The sequence below is a fragment of the Alternaria arborescens genome (genome assembly GCF_004154835.1).
Source record: "Alternaria arborescens strain FERA 675 chromosome Unknown contig_5, whole genome shotgun sequence".
Classification (NCBI taxonomy): Eukaryota; Fungi; Ascomycota; class Dothideomycetes; order Pleosporales; family Pleosporaceae; genus Alternaria; species Alternaria arborescens.
The window spans coordinates 1,380,987-1,400,623 of record NW_021167860.1 but is presented as its reverse complement, the minus strand read 5'-3'; the positions used below and the strand labels follow the sequence as shown (position 1 = coordinate 1,400,623).

Here is a 19,637-nt window from a genome sequence, read left to right as displayed (position 1 = left end):
TCTTCGACCCACCACCCCTACATAATACAACCTACTCCGAATCCGTAGCACTACACTGCGACTGCTCCACTGAAGATCGAAACCCAGACTACAACCGCAATCATGGCTGACACTGTACGTCATTCAACCCCACGTTCGCTGTCGAAATATCCTGTGCACGAGTGGTGGGCAACCTGCATGCCAGCTGCCTAGCTTTCACTTTTCTGCATCTCCTACAAACAGTGACGTGCTAACGGATCTCTGTAAAGGCCGATCTCCCTGACCGCAAACCCCGCAAGTCTGTCCAATTCTCCGAAGGTGCCACGATTGTCGACAGCAACGGCGACGTTACAGAGTCACTAGAGATGAACGGCGGCAAGGACTCTGCCGAGGGCCACTCCTCAGGTGGTGGTAAGATAGCCCACATACTGGCAACAGATCAGTCGCTGACAACAATGGCTGTAGGCGACGACAAAGAGGTTGAAGAGGTTACCGATATGTTCGCTGATCTGGCAAAGAAGGTGAGGGCGCAAAAAGCAATGGTACTGTTAAAAGACCACTGACGGAACCACAGAAGAAGAAGAAGTCGAGCAAGAAGAAGGAAGGCGAGGACGAGGACGGCGCAGAGGGCGACTTTGCTGCACTGAAGAAAAAGAAGAAGTCTAGCAAGAAGAAGGTCGAAGACGACTTCGAGGCCAAGCTCGCTGCCGCCGGCGGAGACAAGCCCGAAGGCGAGGAGGAGGTCGCTGCCCCCGAACCCGAAGTACAGGAGGGCGACATGATGAAGGGCACCGGCATCTGGCAACACGACTCGACGACTCCCATCTCGTACAACCTCCTCCTGAACCGCTTCTTCACGCTCCTCCACGCGCAACATCCCGACCTCGCCAGCTCCGGCACAAAGAGCTACAAGATCCCGCCCCCACAGTGTATGCGCGAAGGCAACAAGAAGACTGTTTTCGCCAATCTTGCCGAGATCTGCAAGCGCATGAAGCGTTCCGACGAGCACGTTGCCCAGTTCCTGTTCGCCGAACTGGGTACGAGCGGTTCGTTTGCCGACCAGAAGCGTTTGGTAATCAAGGGTCGCTTCCAGCAGAAGCAACTTGAGAACGTCCTGAGACGGTACATTGTCGAATACGTGACATGCAAGACCTGCCGCTCGCCCGACACGGACCTATCCAAGGGTGAGAACCGTCTCAACTTCGTGACTTGCAACAGTTGCGGATCAAGGCGTTCAGTACAGGCCATCAAGACTGGTTTCTCTGCTCAGATCGGAAAGAGGCGGAGAATGGTGGGCTAGAGGGTTTGTGTTATGCGCTTTACGATATTCAATGTTATGCATGGCTTGGGCTGGGTTTTCTCGATAAGCGGGCGCTACGGCTGTTGCTGTTATGACGCTTGTTCGGCGGATGAGAACGGTCATGATCATGATGGATTCAGAGCAATGTCTGCGGGATAGTTCACGTATATTTGGGATGAGTCAAAAAGGATACAGTATGATAGAGGTCAAAAGAAACATGCTCATTACGTGTTGTGTGCCGTTTGGTAACTTGGTGCAGACGCTGGCAGATGACATGCAGACTAGCATTTGTCATTTGAGATGATCGTGGGCGCTTGCATGCCGTTCCCAACTCGGACCCTGATAGCTTGCGGTGCGTCCCGGAGCTCCCCTGCGTCGTGGATGCATGCAAGCATGTTTGCTTCCGTTGCTTTCCCATGCCCTCCCCATTAAAGATAGCTCCCCGCGCATAAACCACTTTATGCTATTCTCTTGCTCACCCGTCGCACAGCCTTGGCACAGCTCAGAGCGACAGTTGCGGGGCGCTGATTCGGCGGCTCGAGGCACCCCGCTAGCCAACAGCTGCGCGCTGGAGGCTGAGCAGCTTGACCAAGGAAGACACCAACGGGGGCGCGCGGTTAAAACGTCTATACTGCATGTGGTGCTGATGCTTCCGTAGACTAAATCAATTCCTTCTCCGCTCTCCTTCCCCCTCTCGTCCTGTAGTTGTGCGCGTGCGTGTACTGCTAACATCAACTCCTGCGTCGTCTTCCGGGTGACTACCATAGTCGCGTCGACTTGGTCTCTGCAGAATTGGGAGCTTGAGCATGTCGGGATATCAGGGAACGCCACCGCCAGGTGGGAACTACTACCCTCGTGAGTCGCATATCGCAGTACATGGGGAGGTCAACTGACACAATACAGCTCCGCCAGGTACATGCCGCCCCCTCTCGTATTCCTCTCACCAAACGTCGATTGTTTGCTCACTTAGCTCCTCATACCACAAGACTTGCACCCCTGAACAGCAACCTAACGCATACCAGACCAACAGCCCCAACAGCAGTACTTTGCCCCTCCTCCAGGAGGCCAATCCTACCCACCACCGCCCACATCCCCTCCCGCACACCAACAACAACACTATCCCCCTCCACCGGGCAGTAACCCCAACCCACAGCCACAGTATGCGCCGCCGCCTGAGAAACAACAGTATGCGCCACCACCCGAACAACAGCACTTCCCACCACCGGGCCAAGCACAATCGCCGCCCCCTCATCAGCAGCATCCACAACATCAGCAGCAGCCGATGAGCCCTGGCTTCGGTGGATTTCCTGGTGGAAGTCCAAGTGCAAGCCCATACCGGGACGAGCAGTCAGGATATCCTGCCGAAAAGACAGGACATCCGGGTATGGGACAGTCGCAACCGAGCCAACAGACCATACCACAGCAACCGCAGTACGTAGGCCAAGCAGCGCATACCGGCCCTGCAAGTGCCTCAGCAGATGATGTAGGAACCTTCAATGGAGGAAGTTATCGTGTGAGCCATCGGGACACAAATTCGATCCTCACAGTGCAATTAGCGATCGGATGTCCGTTTACCGCGAAACCTGGTACGTCTTGCAGCACATGTTCCATATCTAGCCGTTACACTGCGCAAGAAAAACAGAAGAACCACTGTCTAACAGATGAAATCAGGTGCAATGATAGCAATGTCCCCCACCATGACGCTGAAAGGTAACCTGAAATTCTCCCTTAAGAAAGCACTCATCGGTGGTGACATGAGCAAATCTACATACGCCGGCCCCGGTGAACTACTCCTCGCTCCTTCCTCTATAGGCGACATCACCATCATCAAGCTTGGTGGAAAGGAACAGTGGTCGGTGGGCCGCGACGCCTTTCTAGCCTGTACACAGGGTATCGTAACCGAGTACAAGAGCCAGGGCATTGGAAAAGCCATGTTCAGTGGTGAAGGACTGTTCGTATACAAGATCAGTGGTACGGGTGTGCTTTGGGTTACGAGCTTTGGTGCGATCATTAGGAAAGATGTAAGCTCCATCCTTGGATACCTTCCCATGCTAGGTTCTATGGTTCGTTAACGTTATCTCAATTTAGCTCGCAGCCAACGAGAAGTACATCATCGATAACGGACATCTGGTCGCATGGAACTGCAAATACGTACTCGAGCGTGTTGCTAGCGGGGGTATCATCAGTAACATGACGGCGGGCGAGGGGCTCGTGTGCAAGTTCACGGGACCAGGGACCGTGTTCATGCAGACAAGGAACGCGGCAGCGTTTGGGCAGTGGTTAGCTGCCAATGCTGCGGCTCCGTAGTCGCAATTTCACACGACAAAGGTCTGGATAGTAGAGAAGAATGAGTGATACCATTACCACAACTAATGATCTAGCGACATAGGAGTGAACCAGCCTCCATTTCAGCACAGCCAAATTCTGCATCCCCTCCACCCTCTGAACAGTCCCAAACCTCTTCTTTCCCTGATCGAAAATCGCATAAACGCCCTTAAGCCACGTATCCCCGAAAATATCAAACTCACTCTTTCCACGTAATTGTATCCCCCCGTACTGCATGCCCGCCCCACATTTCGCAAATCCAAAATCTTTTTTTTTGTACTTCAAATTCCTTGTCACCCACTGCAAGTGCCAGAGTAGGAAGATCAGAGATTCTTGTTCCGATGGGGAAGGTCCAACCTTGATGCGCTTTATCGTACACAGCGCCTGGGATAGTGCTGTATATCTTCTCGCAGAGTGCGTCGTCAACAAGGGCCAGTGTAGTTCCTGTATCGGCGATTGCAGTATTTCCGGGGGGTCGTTGGATAGTCTCGCCGTTGAGGGTAGCAGTTGGGGAAGAGAACTGCCATAAGCCTTTTGATGGATCGATGGGCGCATAGTGTGGTTCTGAGACGCCGCAGCGCGAGAGGACTTGTTCGTCAATGTAGCCGAACGTATAGAGGGATTCGCCATGGTCGACGTCGTTTTCACCGCGCCAGGAGCCAAGATAACAAGTGAAGAGCTCTTGGGAGGAGGGGATGTCGGATTGGAGAATCATCTAGGGGTGTGGTGAGTCTCCAGTAGGGAAAACGAGGTCAGCATAGATAAACTGACCTGCTCTACGGGTGGGGCGACTTTCTTTGGTTTGACGGTGTTGATATGACCGAATTCCAGACCTAGCAGCCCGTCGCCTGCACCAGAAGTGAACTGCGGGCTGAGTTTACTCGCAAGTTCGATGGCCTGGCTCTCGATACAGAGACCACCAAGGGTAACATTGTCCGTACCGACGATCCCAGAAGCCGTAGATCCTATCAAAGCAGTTATTCGGCTAGATTTTTCCCAAGATGAACACACGGAGAGCAGTGAAGGAAATCACTAAAGAGAGTAACATAACTTACCATCACCGTACCTAATCCTCCAGCTCGCCCCATTCATCTTCTTGAACGTCTTGCTAGCCTTCGCATCAAAAACATTATGTTTGCTCTTAATCCCGGCCACCTTGGTCTCCCTATCCAACTCCGTAGACCACAACCAAAGATCTGAGCTGCCCGTATCGGAATGCAAGTTCATGATTTGGGGCGGCGTTCCAATCTCGACAGGATAAATGTAAAGCGCGTCGTTCTGTTGATCTTCTGCTTTGACTTCGCCTGTTTTGTCGTCTTCCACCTTTCGCAACACGGGTGTAGTGGCTTTCTTGTCTTTACGTTTGAAGAAGTTCTTCAAGTTCTTGGTTGCGACGCCAACCATTTGGAAAGGGCCTTCGGTTGTGAGTGCGAAGTCATATTTTTTTTCAGGATGCTGGCATACTGTTTCATACCTGCGCGTTCGCAAGCTAGGTTGGGGACGATGGAGATACGTTTTAGATTTGACATTGCTGTAAAGAGGGAGACCAGGTCTGAGTGCTCGATTTAGTGTTGATAAGAATTGATACAGATGGTCTAACACTGCGGTGAGTAGGGTAGCGCGATAGCTGCTATCAGAGCGTGACCATAGTATCAGGGTATTGAGAGCGACAAAAGGCGTAGGTAGAAGGAGACTTTAATACGTGTAACCATGCGCCTCCCAGTCTTGTAACACGCAGCGAGATACCTGCCGTACATAGCGACTAGCTCTTACTTGTGGGGTATCCTATATGTTTGGCCTGACTACAAAGTATACTCTCATTCAAAGGTAGTCTTCCTCCCTTGCGATTCCACAATAGCTTGACTTGCTCTCGGCGCATTCGAATGCGCTGCACCACTCTTGATGGTTCTCGGATCAACCTTGCGCTTGAAATCCCGTCCGCCATTGCCCTCTCCTCTATCTTGCCTGCTTCCCATATCATCTCTACCTCCTCTGCCACCTCTGCCACCACCTCTGCCACCACCTCTGCCTCTTCTTTGATCTCCGTCGTTGCCAAAATTCTTCCATCGGTCGGGATTGACTCCGTCCACAGGCTCGGCCTTGCCAAAACGTTTATCATACCTCGTTTTCGCGTCCTCGGCAAATTCACGACGCAACTCTCTGCCCATCAGTTTGTTGACTAGCCATTTCCTTTGCTTTACGGGTTTATTGGCGTCCTCTTCGTCACTGCTCTCATCCCTGTCCTTTTTGCTCTTGAACGCAGATGGATCTTTGAATACGAAGCCTTTGACCGCTGCCGTTGCGGCTTCCACGTCGCCGAAAGTAACCCAAGCATATCCCTTGCACTTGCCTGAATCTTCAAATGTTGCCATATGAATGTTATCGATCGCTCCACATGGGGCATAGTGTGCCTCAAGGTCTTCCTTTGTAACATCGAAGGAAAGGTTGCCCACGAAAATGCGCTTGTTCGGAGGATGGACTGGTTTAGCACCCTTGCCCCCACGGGTATCTTGAGTCTCCTCTGTTTTGGGCTTGTCTGGGCGTCCGTCAAAGCTCTTCGCGTTCTTGATGAGTAGGGCGCGTCCATCCATCTTCGTCTCTGTCAAAGCAATCGCTGAGTACATTGCCAGCTCTGTAGAGAAATCCACATATGCAAAGCCTTTGTTCATGGGCTTGGTGGTCCAATTGGCGGGAGTCGGCTTTGTCGGTGGGGGCATGTGGACGCGTGTTATTTGCTCACTCGCAATCTCAGTATTATCGGTCAAGAACTTTCGCAGTGTCTCCCTGGTGGCAGACCATGGCAGGTTGCCAATCCAGACGCCATATGCTGAGCGCTGTGCAGCCGTGTCCTTATCCTCTCTCGCCGCCCCGTCTATCTTCGCAACCGCTTCTGGTCCATCTACGTCGGCGGCGGGTGTCGGGTTCAGTTTCGCCTTCTTTGCTTTACGAGCGGCCTTCTTTGACGCGGGTTCGGGAAGACTGATGTCGATCTCGAGCTCTTCGGGAAGTATCTCACGTTTGCGCTTTTTCGCTGGTGTCTCCGCTTCATCTTCGGTGGCATCGGCCTGCGCAACCTCAGCGTTCGATTCTGTCCTCGAGCCCTTCTTCTCTTTCTTCTCCTTTTTCTCCTTCTTCTTTTCGCGGCGCTCCTCCTTTGAAGCGACGGCGACTTCGTCGGCAGAAAGCATCTCAGTATCTTTCGACATTGTAGCGTGGGTGATGTTGCGTATCGATTCTTTAGGTCTCTAACTTTTTTCTGGGGCACTTTTTCGCTAGTAGGTCCGCGCTAGAAGACCCTGGCTTAGTCATGTTCCAAGAAGAACACCAGATTTCTGCTCCACAGTCGGATCTCTTTGGCCATGAACGATAATAGCATCACGAAGTCACAAGCAAATATACGTTCAACAAGACTCCAATAGATTTACTACACATATGGAAGTTATTTAGAAAGTAAGGAAAGATCAAATTGAGCCAAGGTAGGAGAGCCGTAACCGAGCCAGAGGCAATATAGAACCCCACTGGCATGTCCCGTCGAGGTGTATTGAAGCGCGCGCCAGCGCCTTCCGTGTAGGGAGTGTTGAGTTGTTCCATGTTTCCCCAATTGCACTCCTTTAGACGCCCCCATAACCCAGAAATCCGAACCCTATAAACAATGATCTGGAGCACTCCGCTTACCTTTATGCTTACGAAGAATGTAGCTCGTCAACAGCCGTGCTCGATCTGCTTACGGCATCTCCTCATCGCTAGCATCGAGGATGTCGTATTCCTCGTCGGTCATGAAACCGTCATCGGACATTAGTGCAACACTTTCGGCATCCTCGAAAAACTCGTCATCCGAAGCGACGGTGACGGTACGAGCGACTGTACTCTTCTCAGACGAGGGAGACATGGGCTGAGCAGTAGTAGAAGACTCATAGGTGCTCGACTCAGGGGACTCTTTGTCTAGCTGAGGGAAAATCATACCGGAAGCGAGAGGCTCAGATGAGCGCTGCTTCTCCTCAACGGGGAGTTCAGCGACTGGCTCCTCAGGCTTGATCTCAGCCTTGGATGGAACAATCGGCTCCTGGTTGATTGTGGCAAGAGCAGCTTCGTGTTCCTTGCGGCGGTTTGTTTCCTCATGAACCTTACGACGGCCCTCTAGAAGACGCTCCATAGCAGCCTTGCGCACACGCTGGACACGCTCCATCTTCTGTTGGTCCAGTTGTTGTTGCAAAGAGTGGTGCGCATCCTTCATCTTCTGCAGGTTCATTTGCTGTTGCTGAGAGTGTTGTACATGCTTCATCCTCTCAGCTCTAGCTTGTAGGAGGCGCTCGTAAAGAGGATTCGATCGAGGGGCAACCTCAAACGTGGTAGCTGAGCCTGGGGTAGGAGTAGGGACGCTCTGGACTGGCGCAGGAGGAATCGCTGGCTGGGCGACCACAGGGGAGGGCACGCCAACGACGGCAATATCACACCACAGACGATGACCGAAGGGCATACCTTCAGGGGTCTTCAAGCGCCAGTAAGAGATAGCAGTGCCCTCACGTTTGGGTGCCTTCATAAGAACACGGAACTGAGCCTCCTCGCCGGCCTCGACGGTATGTCCGAGTATGTTGCTTTCGCTGGCCTCTGCGAGATCAGTGTGGCTCAAGGGACGCGTGTTGTCGATGTTGAGCATGTTGTCGCCACCAACGTGTCGTACACTGCATCCTCGTGGCCAGGCGTTAGGGCCTGGGTTGCGCAGAGTCCATACTTGAACAAACTGGTGGCCTGCACAGATCTTGGAACCGTCAATGATGGTATCTCGAATGAAGTGTGCGTCAAGGCCCTCGGTAGCGGTATCCGATCTGGCAATGGAGATAGCTTCCGACTTGATGGGCACCGTAGGCTGGATAGGCTGAACAGGCTTCTCTTGCACTGGCTCTACAGAGTCGACGAGCAGATCACGAATAGCGATCTTCTCCTTCTTGACTTGAGGCTCTGCTGAGGGCTTCATGTCAACAATGGTCTGGACCTGAGTCGCAGCGTTGGTAGAAGGAGCGACAGGGGTAGTCTCAGTCGAGGTAGACCGCCTGTCAGCAATGCGATCACCAAGCCTAGCAACGGACTTGCGCTGCTTATCATCGTTGAGAGTCGTGACGCTAACGCTGCGCACAGGTGTTTGGAACTTGATGAGTGGATGAGTGTGGTTGTGCTTGTTGCTGGGATGAGCTTCGCAGTTTTGGCAGAAGTCGGTGTCGTGACAGACTGCACACTTGTAGCGAATGCCGTCAATGTATGACAGGTTCTCCTTATCCTTGCAGAGAGGACCGTCACAGTAGATACCGTAGTGGCGGTTGGCGGTGTTCATGGGCTCAGCCAAAGGCTCATAGATAGGTACGAAGCGGTGACGGGGGTGAATGAACTTGGCGTTCTTGAGACAGTCAGAGCAGTAATCCCAGTCTGGGCAATTCAGGCACTTGTGGCGGACACCGTAAATGAACTTGTCGCAGCCATCGCAGACAGCGTTGTGACGAACATTCCTGCCGGAATTGCACAGGAAATCCGCCAGAGTAGGAAGCACAGTCTCGGATGTGGCAGGCTTGAAGGTATGGCCAGGATGGTGGCCATGCTTATTGCTAACATGGCAAGTCAAGCAAAGGTCGTAATCATCACAGGGGATGCAGGTGACGAACTCCTTCTCGGGGAGCACGGTGACACAGCAGTTACAGGTGCGAGTGGGCTCCTGTTCGTAGGTAACAGACTGCTTCTCATCGGTGAAAGCTCCCGGAATATCCTGCTGTTGGGGCTCCTCGACCTTGACTTTGGGTGCGATGCGCTGGGTAGTGCTGTTGACGACACTGCCATTCTTGACGAAGCGCTTGACCATCCAGTGTCCGCTTCCGGGGCAGTGAACACCGTTGTCGACACAAGCAGGGCAAAGATCGTAATCGCCACCATCGCATACGCTGCAATGGAAGTGCTCGTCCTCCATGGGCTCGTTGCAGTTGTTGCAATAGACAACCCACGAGGTGCATACATTGCTCGTCTTCGGGCGGAACGCAAGACCCGAGTTATAGTTGGCAGTTGCAAGGTTGTTGAAGAAGTCTGTTATGGGTGTTAGCGAAGTGTTGTACGGCAAATCACGTTCGCGTTGGTGCTTACTCTGACGGGCAATGAAGGCCTGCGGTACAGGAGCCTCGCCGTCAGCATCTGCCGTCTTTGGTGGCGACACAGGACTGATGGACTCCTTCTTTTCCATGTCCGGCGAGCGGGCAATTACCGGAGAAACAGGTGCATTGCCCTGTGGAGTGAGGGTATCTGAGCTCATGCGGTGAACAGATGGCGCGTAGCCTGGAAGCGTATGTGGCGGCATCGGCGCGGGTGCGGGCGCAGGTACGGGCTCTTCACCAGGAACGGTAGCTCTCAAACGCAGCTTGAGTTTCGCCTTTGCGGCCCGGAAGAGCGTCTTGTAAACCTGGGGTTTGTCGGCGTCGAGGATGACATACGAGGCGGCGGAGTCGGAGTAGCGCTCGAAGACGACCTGCTCGCCAGCCTCAAGCTGGAGGATGCTTCGGAGCTAAACATGGGAGATCAAGTTAGTATCGTCCTACTTGAGCGCGTTTGGTCGTATATCCAGGCGACCGAGCCGATCGCCTGAGCATGATAACCTGTGGTAACGAGCAACTACGGACCTTGTCGGGCAGCACATGGGCTCCAAGATCCTTCAGAGGCAGCTTGAACTTCTTTGTCTGGCCGCGGAACAGGACCTTGACCACGATAGGCGTGTCCAGAGTCACGGGGACGTTGTTAGTCGCCGCCATGATGGGCGAGTGAGGCTGGCGATGAGGGTGAGAGTAGTAGTCAGAGCGACTGCAGCTAGCTTGCCGCCGCTGTAAGGAAGATGAAGAGGTGCAGCAACTTGAGTGTTGATGTTGCTGTCGAGGCTGGTTGATGGAGTTGAGTTGAAGGCGGAGGTGGAGCAGGTGAGACGGCGGAGCAGCTGGAGGTGTAATGGTAGCTGCCTAAGAAGTGGGGTCAGTGCGTTAGTGGACGCCGGGGCGCGCGCCAACCTTCTCGTACACCGGATTTCCAATGCTCGCGTCGCAGCGAGAGCGAAAGGCAGACGTTGGCTTTGTAGTTAGGTTCACTTGTGGGCTGAGGGACTGATGGACCGTCTGGCTTGTGGCAAGGTACTCTCGACTGCTATCGCTCGCGTTTGGCGGCTTAGAGTTGGCTGGCTTCTACCCTTGGAGTTGGGCAGTGGTCCGCTACCACGAAAGGCAGCAAGACACGTCGTCAGCCGGTGAGGAGCCGCGAGAACTCCGCCGATTACTATCACTCTTACCCGCCTATGCAACATCCAAGAAGGCTATTGCTCAAGATGATGACGTGATGGTCCGGCTGCACGTGATGATGAAGCACCGTGGGCCAGGTGATCATCCATGATAACGTTTCACAAATGCGATAAGAGGCCGCTAGCATGACGGCTCCCGGACAGCTCGACAACGGCCGAAAGAGGCCGGCGTGTCTTGTTTCGCCTCACTAAACATGTGGAAAGACACAACACCCCATGTATCGCATATCTTTCCCGCTCAAGGGTTTGATGCATCTGCCGAGTCTACCATTGGTCGCTCTGTTTTTCAGCCTCAATCCATGGCCAAGAGCGGCCACTGCGAGGCGCTTGTATGCGCACGCTCAATTCCTTTCGACATGTTGCGAACACCGAAATCTGTCTCATAGATGTTAATTGCGAAGTTGTATCATGTGCTAGCAATGGCCCCAAAGTATATGTTTTGGTGTAAACTTGGAAGGCGAATGGTACACTTCAAGATATCACCAAACTCCACAGACTCTGTCGAACACTAATGGAACTTATGCATTACTCTATTCACGGCAACGATTCGTCTCGATACTTTACATTCGGCACTTCTGCGGTGGCCAAAGAAATAGGCGAGTGAGACTCCGATAATTATTACAAAACGCAAGTAAGGGAGCCCTTTAGCTAAGACGCGTTTCTGAAGTGCTTCCGAAGGCAGACGTAATTGCAATCAGAACAGGTTTTCCATAGAATTTTAAGCCTGACGTGAGACGGGTCTCTACAAGGCAAACACCGTGTATACAGATCCTGATTCCCAGGGTATCAATCATGTCCACCCTTCAACCCGCTCCCATTCCCATTGCCACTCCCATGTCTCAACCCCACCTACTTCCTCCCTTCAACCATGATGATATGATATCCCTCGCTCGTCTTCACCTCGCCAATCTTCGGGCTACCAGTTGTACTAGGCTCCAACTCATATGCTACCTTCTCGAAGTCCTGCATCAAGCTCCCTCTGACTTTCCAACCTAGGCTGCCACCTTGTCTCGCTTTGTCCTCACTCATTTCCCTGGCCACTTCGTCAAATTTTGCGCCGTTGCGCAGCTTCTCCAATGCTTCTTCCTTCTTAGAGTGCTTTTCGCAGAGTATGTGGCGTACGTTTATTGAAGTTGCTGGTTTGAGTTTTCCGCCTGAGCCTTTTCCCCCTTCACTTTTACTGTTACTGCTCTCGTCTTTGTCTTTTCCCTTGCCCTTGTTTTTAGGCGCCATCTTGGGATAGCGATGCGCGAACGAGGCTGCAGTGGTTTTGGAGACGTTGCAGTTACGATTGATACGTTGATCAAATGTTTTTGTAAGCAAGGTCTGGATTCGTGGAAATCGTATCGGTGATCTATCGTCTAGGTGAGTTTGCAATGTGGTAAAGTTATGCGCATGGGAGGCTTAAATTGGTGAAAGTGTACCGGAGCTCTGAGCTCTGCTGCGGGGCCCGATGCATCGGAGTGGGGTGGCGGCTATTTATGACAAGGATAACCTGGGCTGGACACGAGAACGGAAGCACGGTGCACTTGTATGCGATTGACCAGTTCCATTATACTTAGATTGTATTGCTTTCGTGATTATGCACATGAATCCTCATTCCTTGAGCTGCTAAGCTCGTCATGCCTTGCTATCTACTTCCGCCAAACACTACATAAGATATTGGCCGGTGTAGCTTCCCCACAGATGCTGCTGTCCCTTGCAGTGCATAATACGGCGGAGCGCGGCGCGGCGATGTGGGCTTTATCTAATCGGAGTAATTATACAATTCAGGGAGCCCTGATGCCCTCGCTACTTCATCCGTTACCATTGACGATTGCTCGAGGCGCCGTTCCATTAATACCGTTCTGTGCGAGTACAATATCCATGAAACTTTTCCGAGGCTTCTGCTTCTTCTCCGGCTGTTCGTCGTTGTCTGCTAGCTGTATTCGCCGTCTTTTACACTCAGCGCGCATCTCGTGGAGTAGCGGTCGAAGGCTATCGACTTTCTCGACTTCGTCGTAAAGATGCGATTCTTCCACCCAATACAGGCCTTCCATGGCTGAAAACTGATTCTTGGCTTCTTTGATGCTGTCCTGGATCTTGGCGTAATCGAAATCCGGAGCGCCTTCCATGGGGAAACGGAAATCCTGGGCTAGGAGGGCCACGTCGTATTGACGGAGGATGGCATCTCGTTGAGCGCGGCTCACGGGAATACGAGACCAATCAGAATAAGGAGTGCTGAGGTATGCTAGATCAAGTTCTGGAAGTCCAAGTATGCCAACAGCCTGGAAGGAACAAATGTATGTTCTGTTTGGTATGGCCTGCGAGTTGCAGAGATCCTCCGCAGCCGCATAAAACAGTGGCAGGAAGACAGCCGATACGCCGAGTTCTTCGCCAGAGAAATGAAGCGGTCGATTTGTGCCTAACTCGCAGGCGCGCCGTAAGGCACGTGGGAGCTTGGAGATACGATCCTGACGTGCTAGCAATCCCTTCTGGCGTTTCTCTTCCTGATCTGCTCGACGCTGGGTTTCCTGCTCTTCTCGTATACGTGCTGCCTCGGCTTCTTCTGCCTGGCGCTTAATTTCGGCTTCTGCTTCGGCCTTCTTCTTTGCTTCCTCGATCTCTTGAGTCTTACGAGCTGCCTCTTCTTCTTCCTTCCTTTTTGCTTCAGCTTCGGCCGCAGCTTCGGCGGCTTTGCGTTTTGCTTCTGCATGCAGCTTTTGTTCCTCTTGGCGACGTGCGCGTTCAACTTCCGGGGTCGCTATTCTTTCAGGAGGCACGGGCGTAGACTTGGCAGATGCTGTCGGTGTTCTCTTCATGCTGACATCATCTGTTGACGCATCAGATAACTTTCTTTTCCTGATTTTGTCTTCGACAGTCTTGTATTTGATCTTGTTCTTTACGACTTTGCGTTCATCTGGAGAATCAATCTCAGGCGTTGGTTTGGCACTGTGAGGTCTGGCTGGTTTGGTGCGAATCTTGGCTGGATGCTTCGTAGCATGATCCTCGTCACTCTCGTCTGAATGTGCTCGATCTGCTTGTTTAGATTCGTTGTCATCCGACCGTACTTTCGCTGGTTTCTTGACTGGCTTCGCCTCTTCGCCTTCGCTATAAGATCGCTGCTTGATCTTTCGGGTGGGCGGTCGTACGTCTTCTTCGCTCTCTTCTTCTGATGAATCGTCGGACACAACTCGCTTTCTTCTCTGATCCTCCCTAGTTGCCTTCTCTTTCCCAGACATTAATCGCCGGGACTTTTGGGGAGCAGCGGGCACCGTCGTCGGTTTTGCCAGATGCGCACGTTTCGACTCAACACGTGGAGAAGACGATCGTTCTCTTCGTGGCGACGCCTTTCTCTTCATGCGATTGGCAGAAGCGTTTGGCGCTTCTCTCTTGACTCTTCGAGGGCTCCGGTGCGTTCCTTGATACTCTTCACAGGCGCGCTTCAGCATGTCCCTCTCTTCCTCCCATTTCGGGCCATGGCGCTCCTCGGAGATTTCGTAGTACGTCTTGTTCTCTTTGTTTCGGCGAGTGGGGTTGAAATTGTCTTGTTCGAGAAGCAGTTGTATGATCTTGAGATATCCTCGCCCTATAGCCACTGTCATGGGCGTTTCTGGGTGCTTGGACGGGTCAGGATCAGCCTTGAGGCCACTCGCTAAGAGGATACTGAGAATGTCGTAATGTCCACCTCTTGCCGCTGCAACGCCACACGTAATGTTCGGCTTGATGTTACTATTGATCAACTCTCCTACTGCAAGGATATCGCCGTCACCGGCTTTTTCGATCAGGGTTTCCACATTAAACTCGTTGTACAACAAGCGCGATGCGGTCTTGGCCTGCTTCTGGGTACGCTCGTGGTCGTTGGTAGATGTGTCTACCCGCCTCCTCATCGCTTCCCTGAGTTCCTTCTCAATCTCTTCTGCATCTTCATCTTCTTGATCCAGCACATCGATTGCACGCTGCCCCTTCTTGTTCGAGTGGTGTGGATTGACCTGGCCCTCGTTGAGAAGCAATCTGACTACGTCCAGGTGTGAGTTCTCCACTGCATCGATGAGGGGGGTGTCCCGATCGTGACTCTCGCAGTCTGTACGGCAGCCTTTGCTAATCAGATACCGAACGACAGGTGCCCAGCCATGCAACGAGGCCTTTTGTAATGGAGCGATACCAGCGTAATCCGGTTGATTTAGCTCATCGGGAGCTTCTTCAAAGGCTTCCTTGACTGCATCAAGGTCGCCCTTTTCACTTTCTCGAGCGAGTCGCGTAGCGCCAAATCTATCGACCTTTCGCTGTGGCATGGTGCGTGCGGGTGAGGTCAGCGCACGATGCGTGGAGCGCTTTACTCGGGCGTGTTGCAGATGTGGTGCGGAAGTAGGCTGTGGTGATGTTGAATGATCTGAACTCGATCCCGACCAATGCTCTTCTGTTGACAGAGCGAGGTTGGTGACCTCGCGGCGCTTGCGGCCCGCGATGCCTGTGACGGCGGATTGAGTCGATTGCGAACGCTTGTGTGGACGGCCAAACCCCGGTGTGCCAGGCGAGTTGGGTGGGCGCGCGTCTTTCAAACCCTCGGTCCTTGCTTTTTGTCGCGGTGGTTCGAAGGCTTTGGGGAACGAGTCATCGCGCAGCTTGCGCTTGCGATTTTCGACTGTCGACGCGCTGCGGCCGCGGGTGGTGGTGTGTGTGGGAGAAAGGGCGGACCGGACAGGCGATTTGGCCGAGTCATTTGGGCTGGTGTCCTTGGTGTGTCGCGAGGCAGTGCGGCTGCTGGGTGAAGTAGGAACTGGGCTCTTTGCATCACGCTCAGAAGCGTGCTTGACGCCATTGACCTTGACATGATTGCCGTTGCTCGAGCGGCGACGGCCGTTGGGATGGGGTGAATGCGCCCGCGACTCTTCCTTGATGGAGCGCAGCCGTGATGCATCATCGTTGTTCTCGTCGTCGTCGATGCGCTCCGTCTTGATCACCTTGTTCTCGACGGGGTCCTCGTCCCGTGACAGGACGACTGTCTCGGCCTCAGATTCGCCTTCGGCATCCTGGTCTTCGTCGTGGGCATGTTGGGATGGAAAAGCGGCAACCTTGGGTGCCGGGCGTGGAGAGGGCGGACTGTGGGGACGGTCGTGGTGAAAGGGCTTTGGGGCAGAGGGTGCGTTTAGGACCGGATCGGCATTACTGGTCATTACGCTGGGACAGGACACTCGAGTTCCTGCCTCATGCTGGCTTGCAGAGCAAGGGACGGAAGGTGCACAGCGGAGGCCTTTGCAGCACGATAGGTGCGGGCGGCAACAACAGGGCGCTTGGCTGTTGGAAAAGCTTCAAGGGATGTCGCGGTCGGGGGGTTGGTGATGAAGGCGCGTTGTGAGGTGTAGTGGAGGTCGAGCGAGCGACACGGAGAAGAGAGCTGAGAGGCTTGCCAGTAGCAGGCAGTGCTCCACCCACCATTCACCGGCCTGCACCATCCATGGGGGGCATGGATCCAAAGACGGCCCCGTCGCGACAGAAGGCAACCCTGCACTCGCCTTTGTGCTCGTCCCAGGCAGGCTATCGTGCATGGTGAGCGACAGGCAGCGCAACATGGCCATCACAGGGCGCTGTGGTCGCGACGTCTGATGTTGCGTGGCTCCATGTTCTGCCAGTCGGCCTCTCCCACTCACATGAAGCTGTCTTGTCTTGCCTGTCCCGTGTTCCTCGTCGCTCGCCAAACCAGCCGAAACAGGTCTCCCAAGGTTCCAAACTGCCGCTAAAACGGCCTTTGCCGCGTTATTTAGCCCTCGTCATCTCCTGCCGGCCAATTTGTTTGGTTCAGTCGGTGTTAGCCTGAACCACTGAGGAGATTGGGCCCCATAGCACGTGATTCACTAATCGAACAAGCGGTCAGCACCAGTCAAGCCTTCATCATTCTGCCGTCACCAGCCCCAGGCCTTGTACACTCTCCAATACCATCCCACCATGGCCTCGCTATCGTTGTCGCTCGAGGACTTGCATTCGGTGGCTCTGCTGCGCGCCTTCTATCTCGCTGCATCACTTCTTGTATCGCGACACCACTCAGTCGCACCTGCAACCTCACTAATCAGCGTGCTTACTAGATCCTCGTCATCCAGGCCGTTCCTGCCCTGCGCTCTCGCTTTCTTGCCTATGGCTCTCGTGTCGCTGGTCTAAGCGGGAGGAAGGTGCTATCCGTTCAGCAGCAGCAGCAGCAGCAGCAGCAGCCAGCTCTCACCCGCATTCTCGATTACGCCGCCTCGCTGCAGGTTCCCCACAACTACTTCACCCATTTCTATATTACATCGGTGCTCTGTTCGCTGTTTTGGGCATGGAGACTACGCGTCTGGGAAGCTGGTGGGCAGCAGCAGATTATCTGGGTGCTCATGTTGCTTCAAGGCCTGCGCCGCATGCTCGAGTCCTACGCATATACTTCAACGAGCAAGAGCCGAATGTGGTTTGCTCACTGGGTACTTGGTCTCCTCTTCTACACCACGATAAACATGGCCATCTGGGTTGAGACACCCAGCAACACTGTCAGTAATTGGGCATCCGTGCCGGGTGTCATCACAGCCCAGATGCTGCAACACTCTTACCACAGCTATCTATATCGTCTCCGCACCGAAAGCAACGACTACCAGCTTCCGTCGCATACTGTGTTTCCCAATCTCCTCTGCCCGCACTATACCTGCGAGGTCGCTATCTATGCGTTGTTGTCGCTCCTGGCAGCCCCAGAAGGTAGCTGGGTCAATTGGACACTAATCTGCGCGACTGTATTCGTCGCTACAAACTTGGGGGTGACGGCAGTAGGTACGAAGAACTGGTACGTGGAGAAATTCGGCGCCGATAAGGTAGGTCCGCGGAAGAGAATGGTCCCTGGGATCTGGTGAAGCAGTGCTTGCTCGCAGAGTGGAACGTCGTGTTCAAACTTATCTTAGGAACAACCTTTACAACAAACCAGCATTGTTCAAAGCCTATCACGCGTTACCCTAGAGTTTTGCACTTACAGTCTCTTTCTTTATCCATTTCGTGTTTCCAGTCTCCTAGTTTCCACCGTCTAAAGTCGCCTTTCTCCGTAGCGATGACGACAGGCGGGATGGAGTTGGCACTATCCGCGTCGTCTACGCCCTTGGGCCCTTTGTGCGGGGTATCTTGCAGCGAAGTGCCCCACTCTAGATGGTTGTCTTGGACAATTAACCCTATCCAGCAGATCGTCCTGCACTCCATCGTGCAGTTTCGTTGGTGGCTTGCTTATTGACATGGTAGTTGTCGACTAGGGTTCTGCTGCAATATAAGCCAGACTTATCCGCAGTTTACGGTTGAGATTTCACCCATCTACTATTCTTCGCCTTTACAGCATGTCTGAATCCGAAGCACCGAAGGATCTCCCTGAGATGGAGTACCGCTTCATGGGCAAGAGCGGACTGCAGATCTCTGCCATCTCGCTTGGTGGTTGGCTCACTTACGGAGGACACGTTGGCGATGACAACACATTCGCCTGTCTTAAAGCAGCCTTCGATGCTGGGATCAACTTCTTCGATTGCGCTGAAGGCTACGCAAAAGGCGAGTCGGAGAAAGTCATGGGCCGCGCTATCAAACATTTCAATTGGAACAGGAATGATATCGTCGTCTCCACCAAGGTAGTCTAGTCTTAACGAAACCTCGTGAAGACAGTGCATTAACTTACAAAGATCTACTGGGGCACTCACAACTCCGCCCTTCCTTCGCCCCGCAACAAGATCAACAATCTCGGGTTGTCAAGAAAGCATTTAATTGAAGCCACGGAAGCCTCTCTGCAACGCCTACAGCTAAGCTATGTGGACATTCTATACGCTCATCGTCCGGATCGCTACACTCCGATCGAAGAGACTGTGCGCGCCTTCAACTACCTGATCAACACTGGCAAGACCCTTTACTGGGGTAGGTATCTCCATGTACTAGATGTATGTGTAACATACGCTAACTTCATACATCGCACTTTAGGTACATCCGAGTGGCTAGCATCGGAGATCGAAGAAGCATGGGCTGTGGCTGACCGCCTTGGCCTTATTGGGCCTATCGTCGAACAGCCAGGCTACTCGCTTCTTCGTCGAGACAAGGTCGACCAAGAGTTCAAAGACGCGAACCTCTACGGACGTCGTGGTCTTGGCCTCACAATCTTCTCCCCACTCCAAGGTGGCCTTCTCACAGGAAAATATGTAGACGGTGTCCCCGACGATTCGCGCCTCCGCCAGTCCGACGACCCTTACATTCAATCCGTCATCAAAACTGTCGGGAGCGACGCCTGGAATCAGCAACAAGACAAGATCAAGAAGCTCATGGACATTGCTAAGAAGCTTGATACTGACGTTGCTACCCTATCTATGGCATGGGTCTTGTCCAACAAGAATGTCTCAAGTGCTATTACTGGTGCGTCAAGGCCAGAGCAGATATATCAGACCGTCAAGGCGGTTGATGTGTACAGGAAATTGACAAAGGAGAACCTGAACGAGATTGAACAAGTCATGGGAAGCAAACCTGCGGAGCTCACCATGAGATTCGGATAGTTTCCTTGCTAGAAAAGACCTTCACCAGTGGAAAGTAAGTGTCTTGCACCTGTGGCTCGGATTTCCAGTACGACATTCTGGCAAGTTCATTACCCATTGATCACCCCAATATCATATGTGTCTTTGCGCAAATAAAATTCCTTCAGAATAAAAATGCTGTGCTAAAGCATGTGAGAAATGCCTTTTAGAAAATTTTAATAAGTGTTGTAGAGAA

General features: G+C 53.0%; 8 protein-coding genes across 8 annotated transcripts; 3 read left to right on the top strand and 5 right to left on the bottom strand.

The window, feature by feature from the left end:
* Positions 1 to 102: 102 nt before the first annotated feature.
* Positions 103 to 1,279, top strand: AA0111_g3181 (hypothetical protein; the record flags this gene model as incomplete). Its single annotated transcript, XM_028649037.1, has 4 exons — positions 103 to 114; positions 249 to 390; positions 445 to 500; positions 554 to 1,279. 4 exons carry the CDS (start codon positions 103 to 105, stop codon positions 1,277 to 1,279), a joined length of 936 nt encoding a protein of 311 aa, XP_028509470.1.
* Positions 1,280 to 2,085: 806 nt separating this feature from the next.
* On the top strand, positions 2,086 to 3,586 carry AA0111_g3180 (hypothetical protein; the record flags this gene model as incomplete). The annotated part of the gene is made up of 5 exons (XM_028649036.1): positions 2,086 to 2,134; positions 2,183 to 2,191; positions 2,302 to 2,865; positions 2,951 to 3,300; positions 3,368 to 3,586. 5 exons carry the CDS (start codon positions 2,086 to 2,088, stop codon positions 3,584 to 3,586), a joined length of 1,191 nt encoding a protein of 396 aa, XP_028509469.1.
* A 217-nt stretch (positions 3,587 to 3,803) lies between these two features.
* AA0111_g3179 (hypothetical protein) lies at positions 3,804 to 5,008 on the bottom strand (the record flags this gene model as incomplete). The annotated part of the gene is made up of 3 exons (XM_028649034.1): positions 3,804 to 4,319; positions 4,376 to 4,569; positions 4,660 to 5,008. 3 exons carry the CDS (start codon positions 5,006 to 5,008, stop codon positions 3,804 to 3,806), a joined length of 1,059 nt encoding a protein of 352 aa, XP_028509483.1.
* A 413-nt stretch (positions 5,009 to 5,421) lies between these two features.
* Positions 5,422 to 6,810, bottom strand: AA0111_g3178 (hypothetical protein; the record flags this gene model as incomplete). The annotated part of the gene is made up of 1 exon (XM_028649033.1): positions 5,422 to 6,810. One exon carries the CDS (start codon positions 6,808 to 6,810, stop codon positions 5,422 to 5,424), a length of 1,389 nt encoding a protein of 462 aa, XP_028509484.1.
* A 518-nt stretch (positions 6,811 to 7,328) lies between these two features.
* On the bottom strand, positions 7,329 to 10,386 carry AA0111_g3177 (hypothetical protein; the record flags this gene model as incomplete). The annotated part of the gene is made up of 3 exons (XM_028649032.1): positions 7,329 to 9,670; positions 9,728 to 10,142; positions 10,258 to 10,386. The coding sequence occupies 3 exons, from the start codon at positions 10,384 to 10,386 to the stop codon at positions 7,329 to 7,331; spliced, it is 2,886 nt and encodes a 961-aa protein (XP_028509277.1).
* A 1,382-nt stretch (positions 10,387 to 11,768) lies between these two features.
* On the bottom strand, positions 11,769 to 12,152 carry AA0111_g3176 (hypothetical protein; the record flags this gene model as incomplete). The annotated part of the gene is made up of 1 exon (XM_028649031.1): positions 11,769 to 12,152. One exon carries the CDS (start codon positions 12,150 to 12,152, stop codon positions 11,769 to 11,771), a length of 384 nt encoding a protein of 127 aa, XP_028509278.1.
* Positions 12,153 to 12,715: 563 nt separating this feature from the next.
* Positions 12,716 to 16,075, bottom strand: AA0111_g3175 (hypothetical protein; the record flags this gene model as incomplete). Its single annotated transcript, XM_028649030.1, has 1 exon — positions 12,716 to 16,075. The coding sequence occupies one exon, from the start codon at positions 16,073 to 16,075 to the stop codon at positions 12,716 to 12,718; it is 3,360 nt and encodes a 1,119-aa protein (XP_028509279.1).
* A 2,160-nt stretch (positions 16,076 to 18,235) lies between these two features.
* Positions 18,236 to 19,423, top strand: AA0111_g3174 (putative voltage-gated potassium channel subunit beta; the record flags this gene model as incomplete). The annotated part of the gene is made up of 3 exons (XM_028649029.1): positions 18,236 to 18,517; positions 18,569 to 18,797; positions 18,861 to 19,423. The coding sequence occupies 3 exons, from the start codon at positions 18,236 to 18,238 to the stop codon at positions 19,421 to 19,423; spliced, it is 1,074 nt and encodes a 357-aa protein (XP_028509280.1).
* Positions 19,424 to 19,637: the final 214 nt, after the last annotated feature.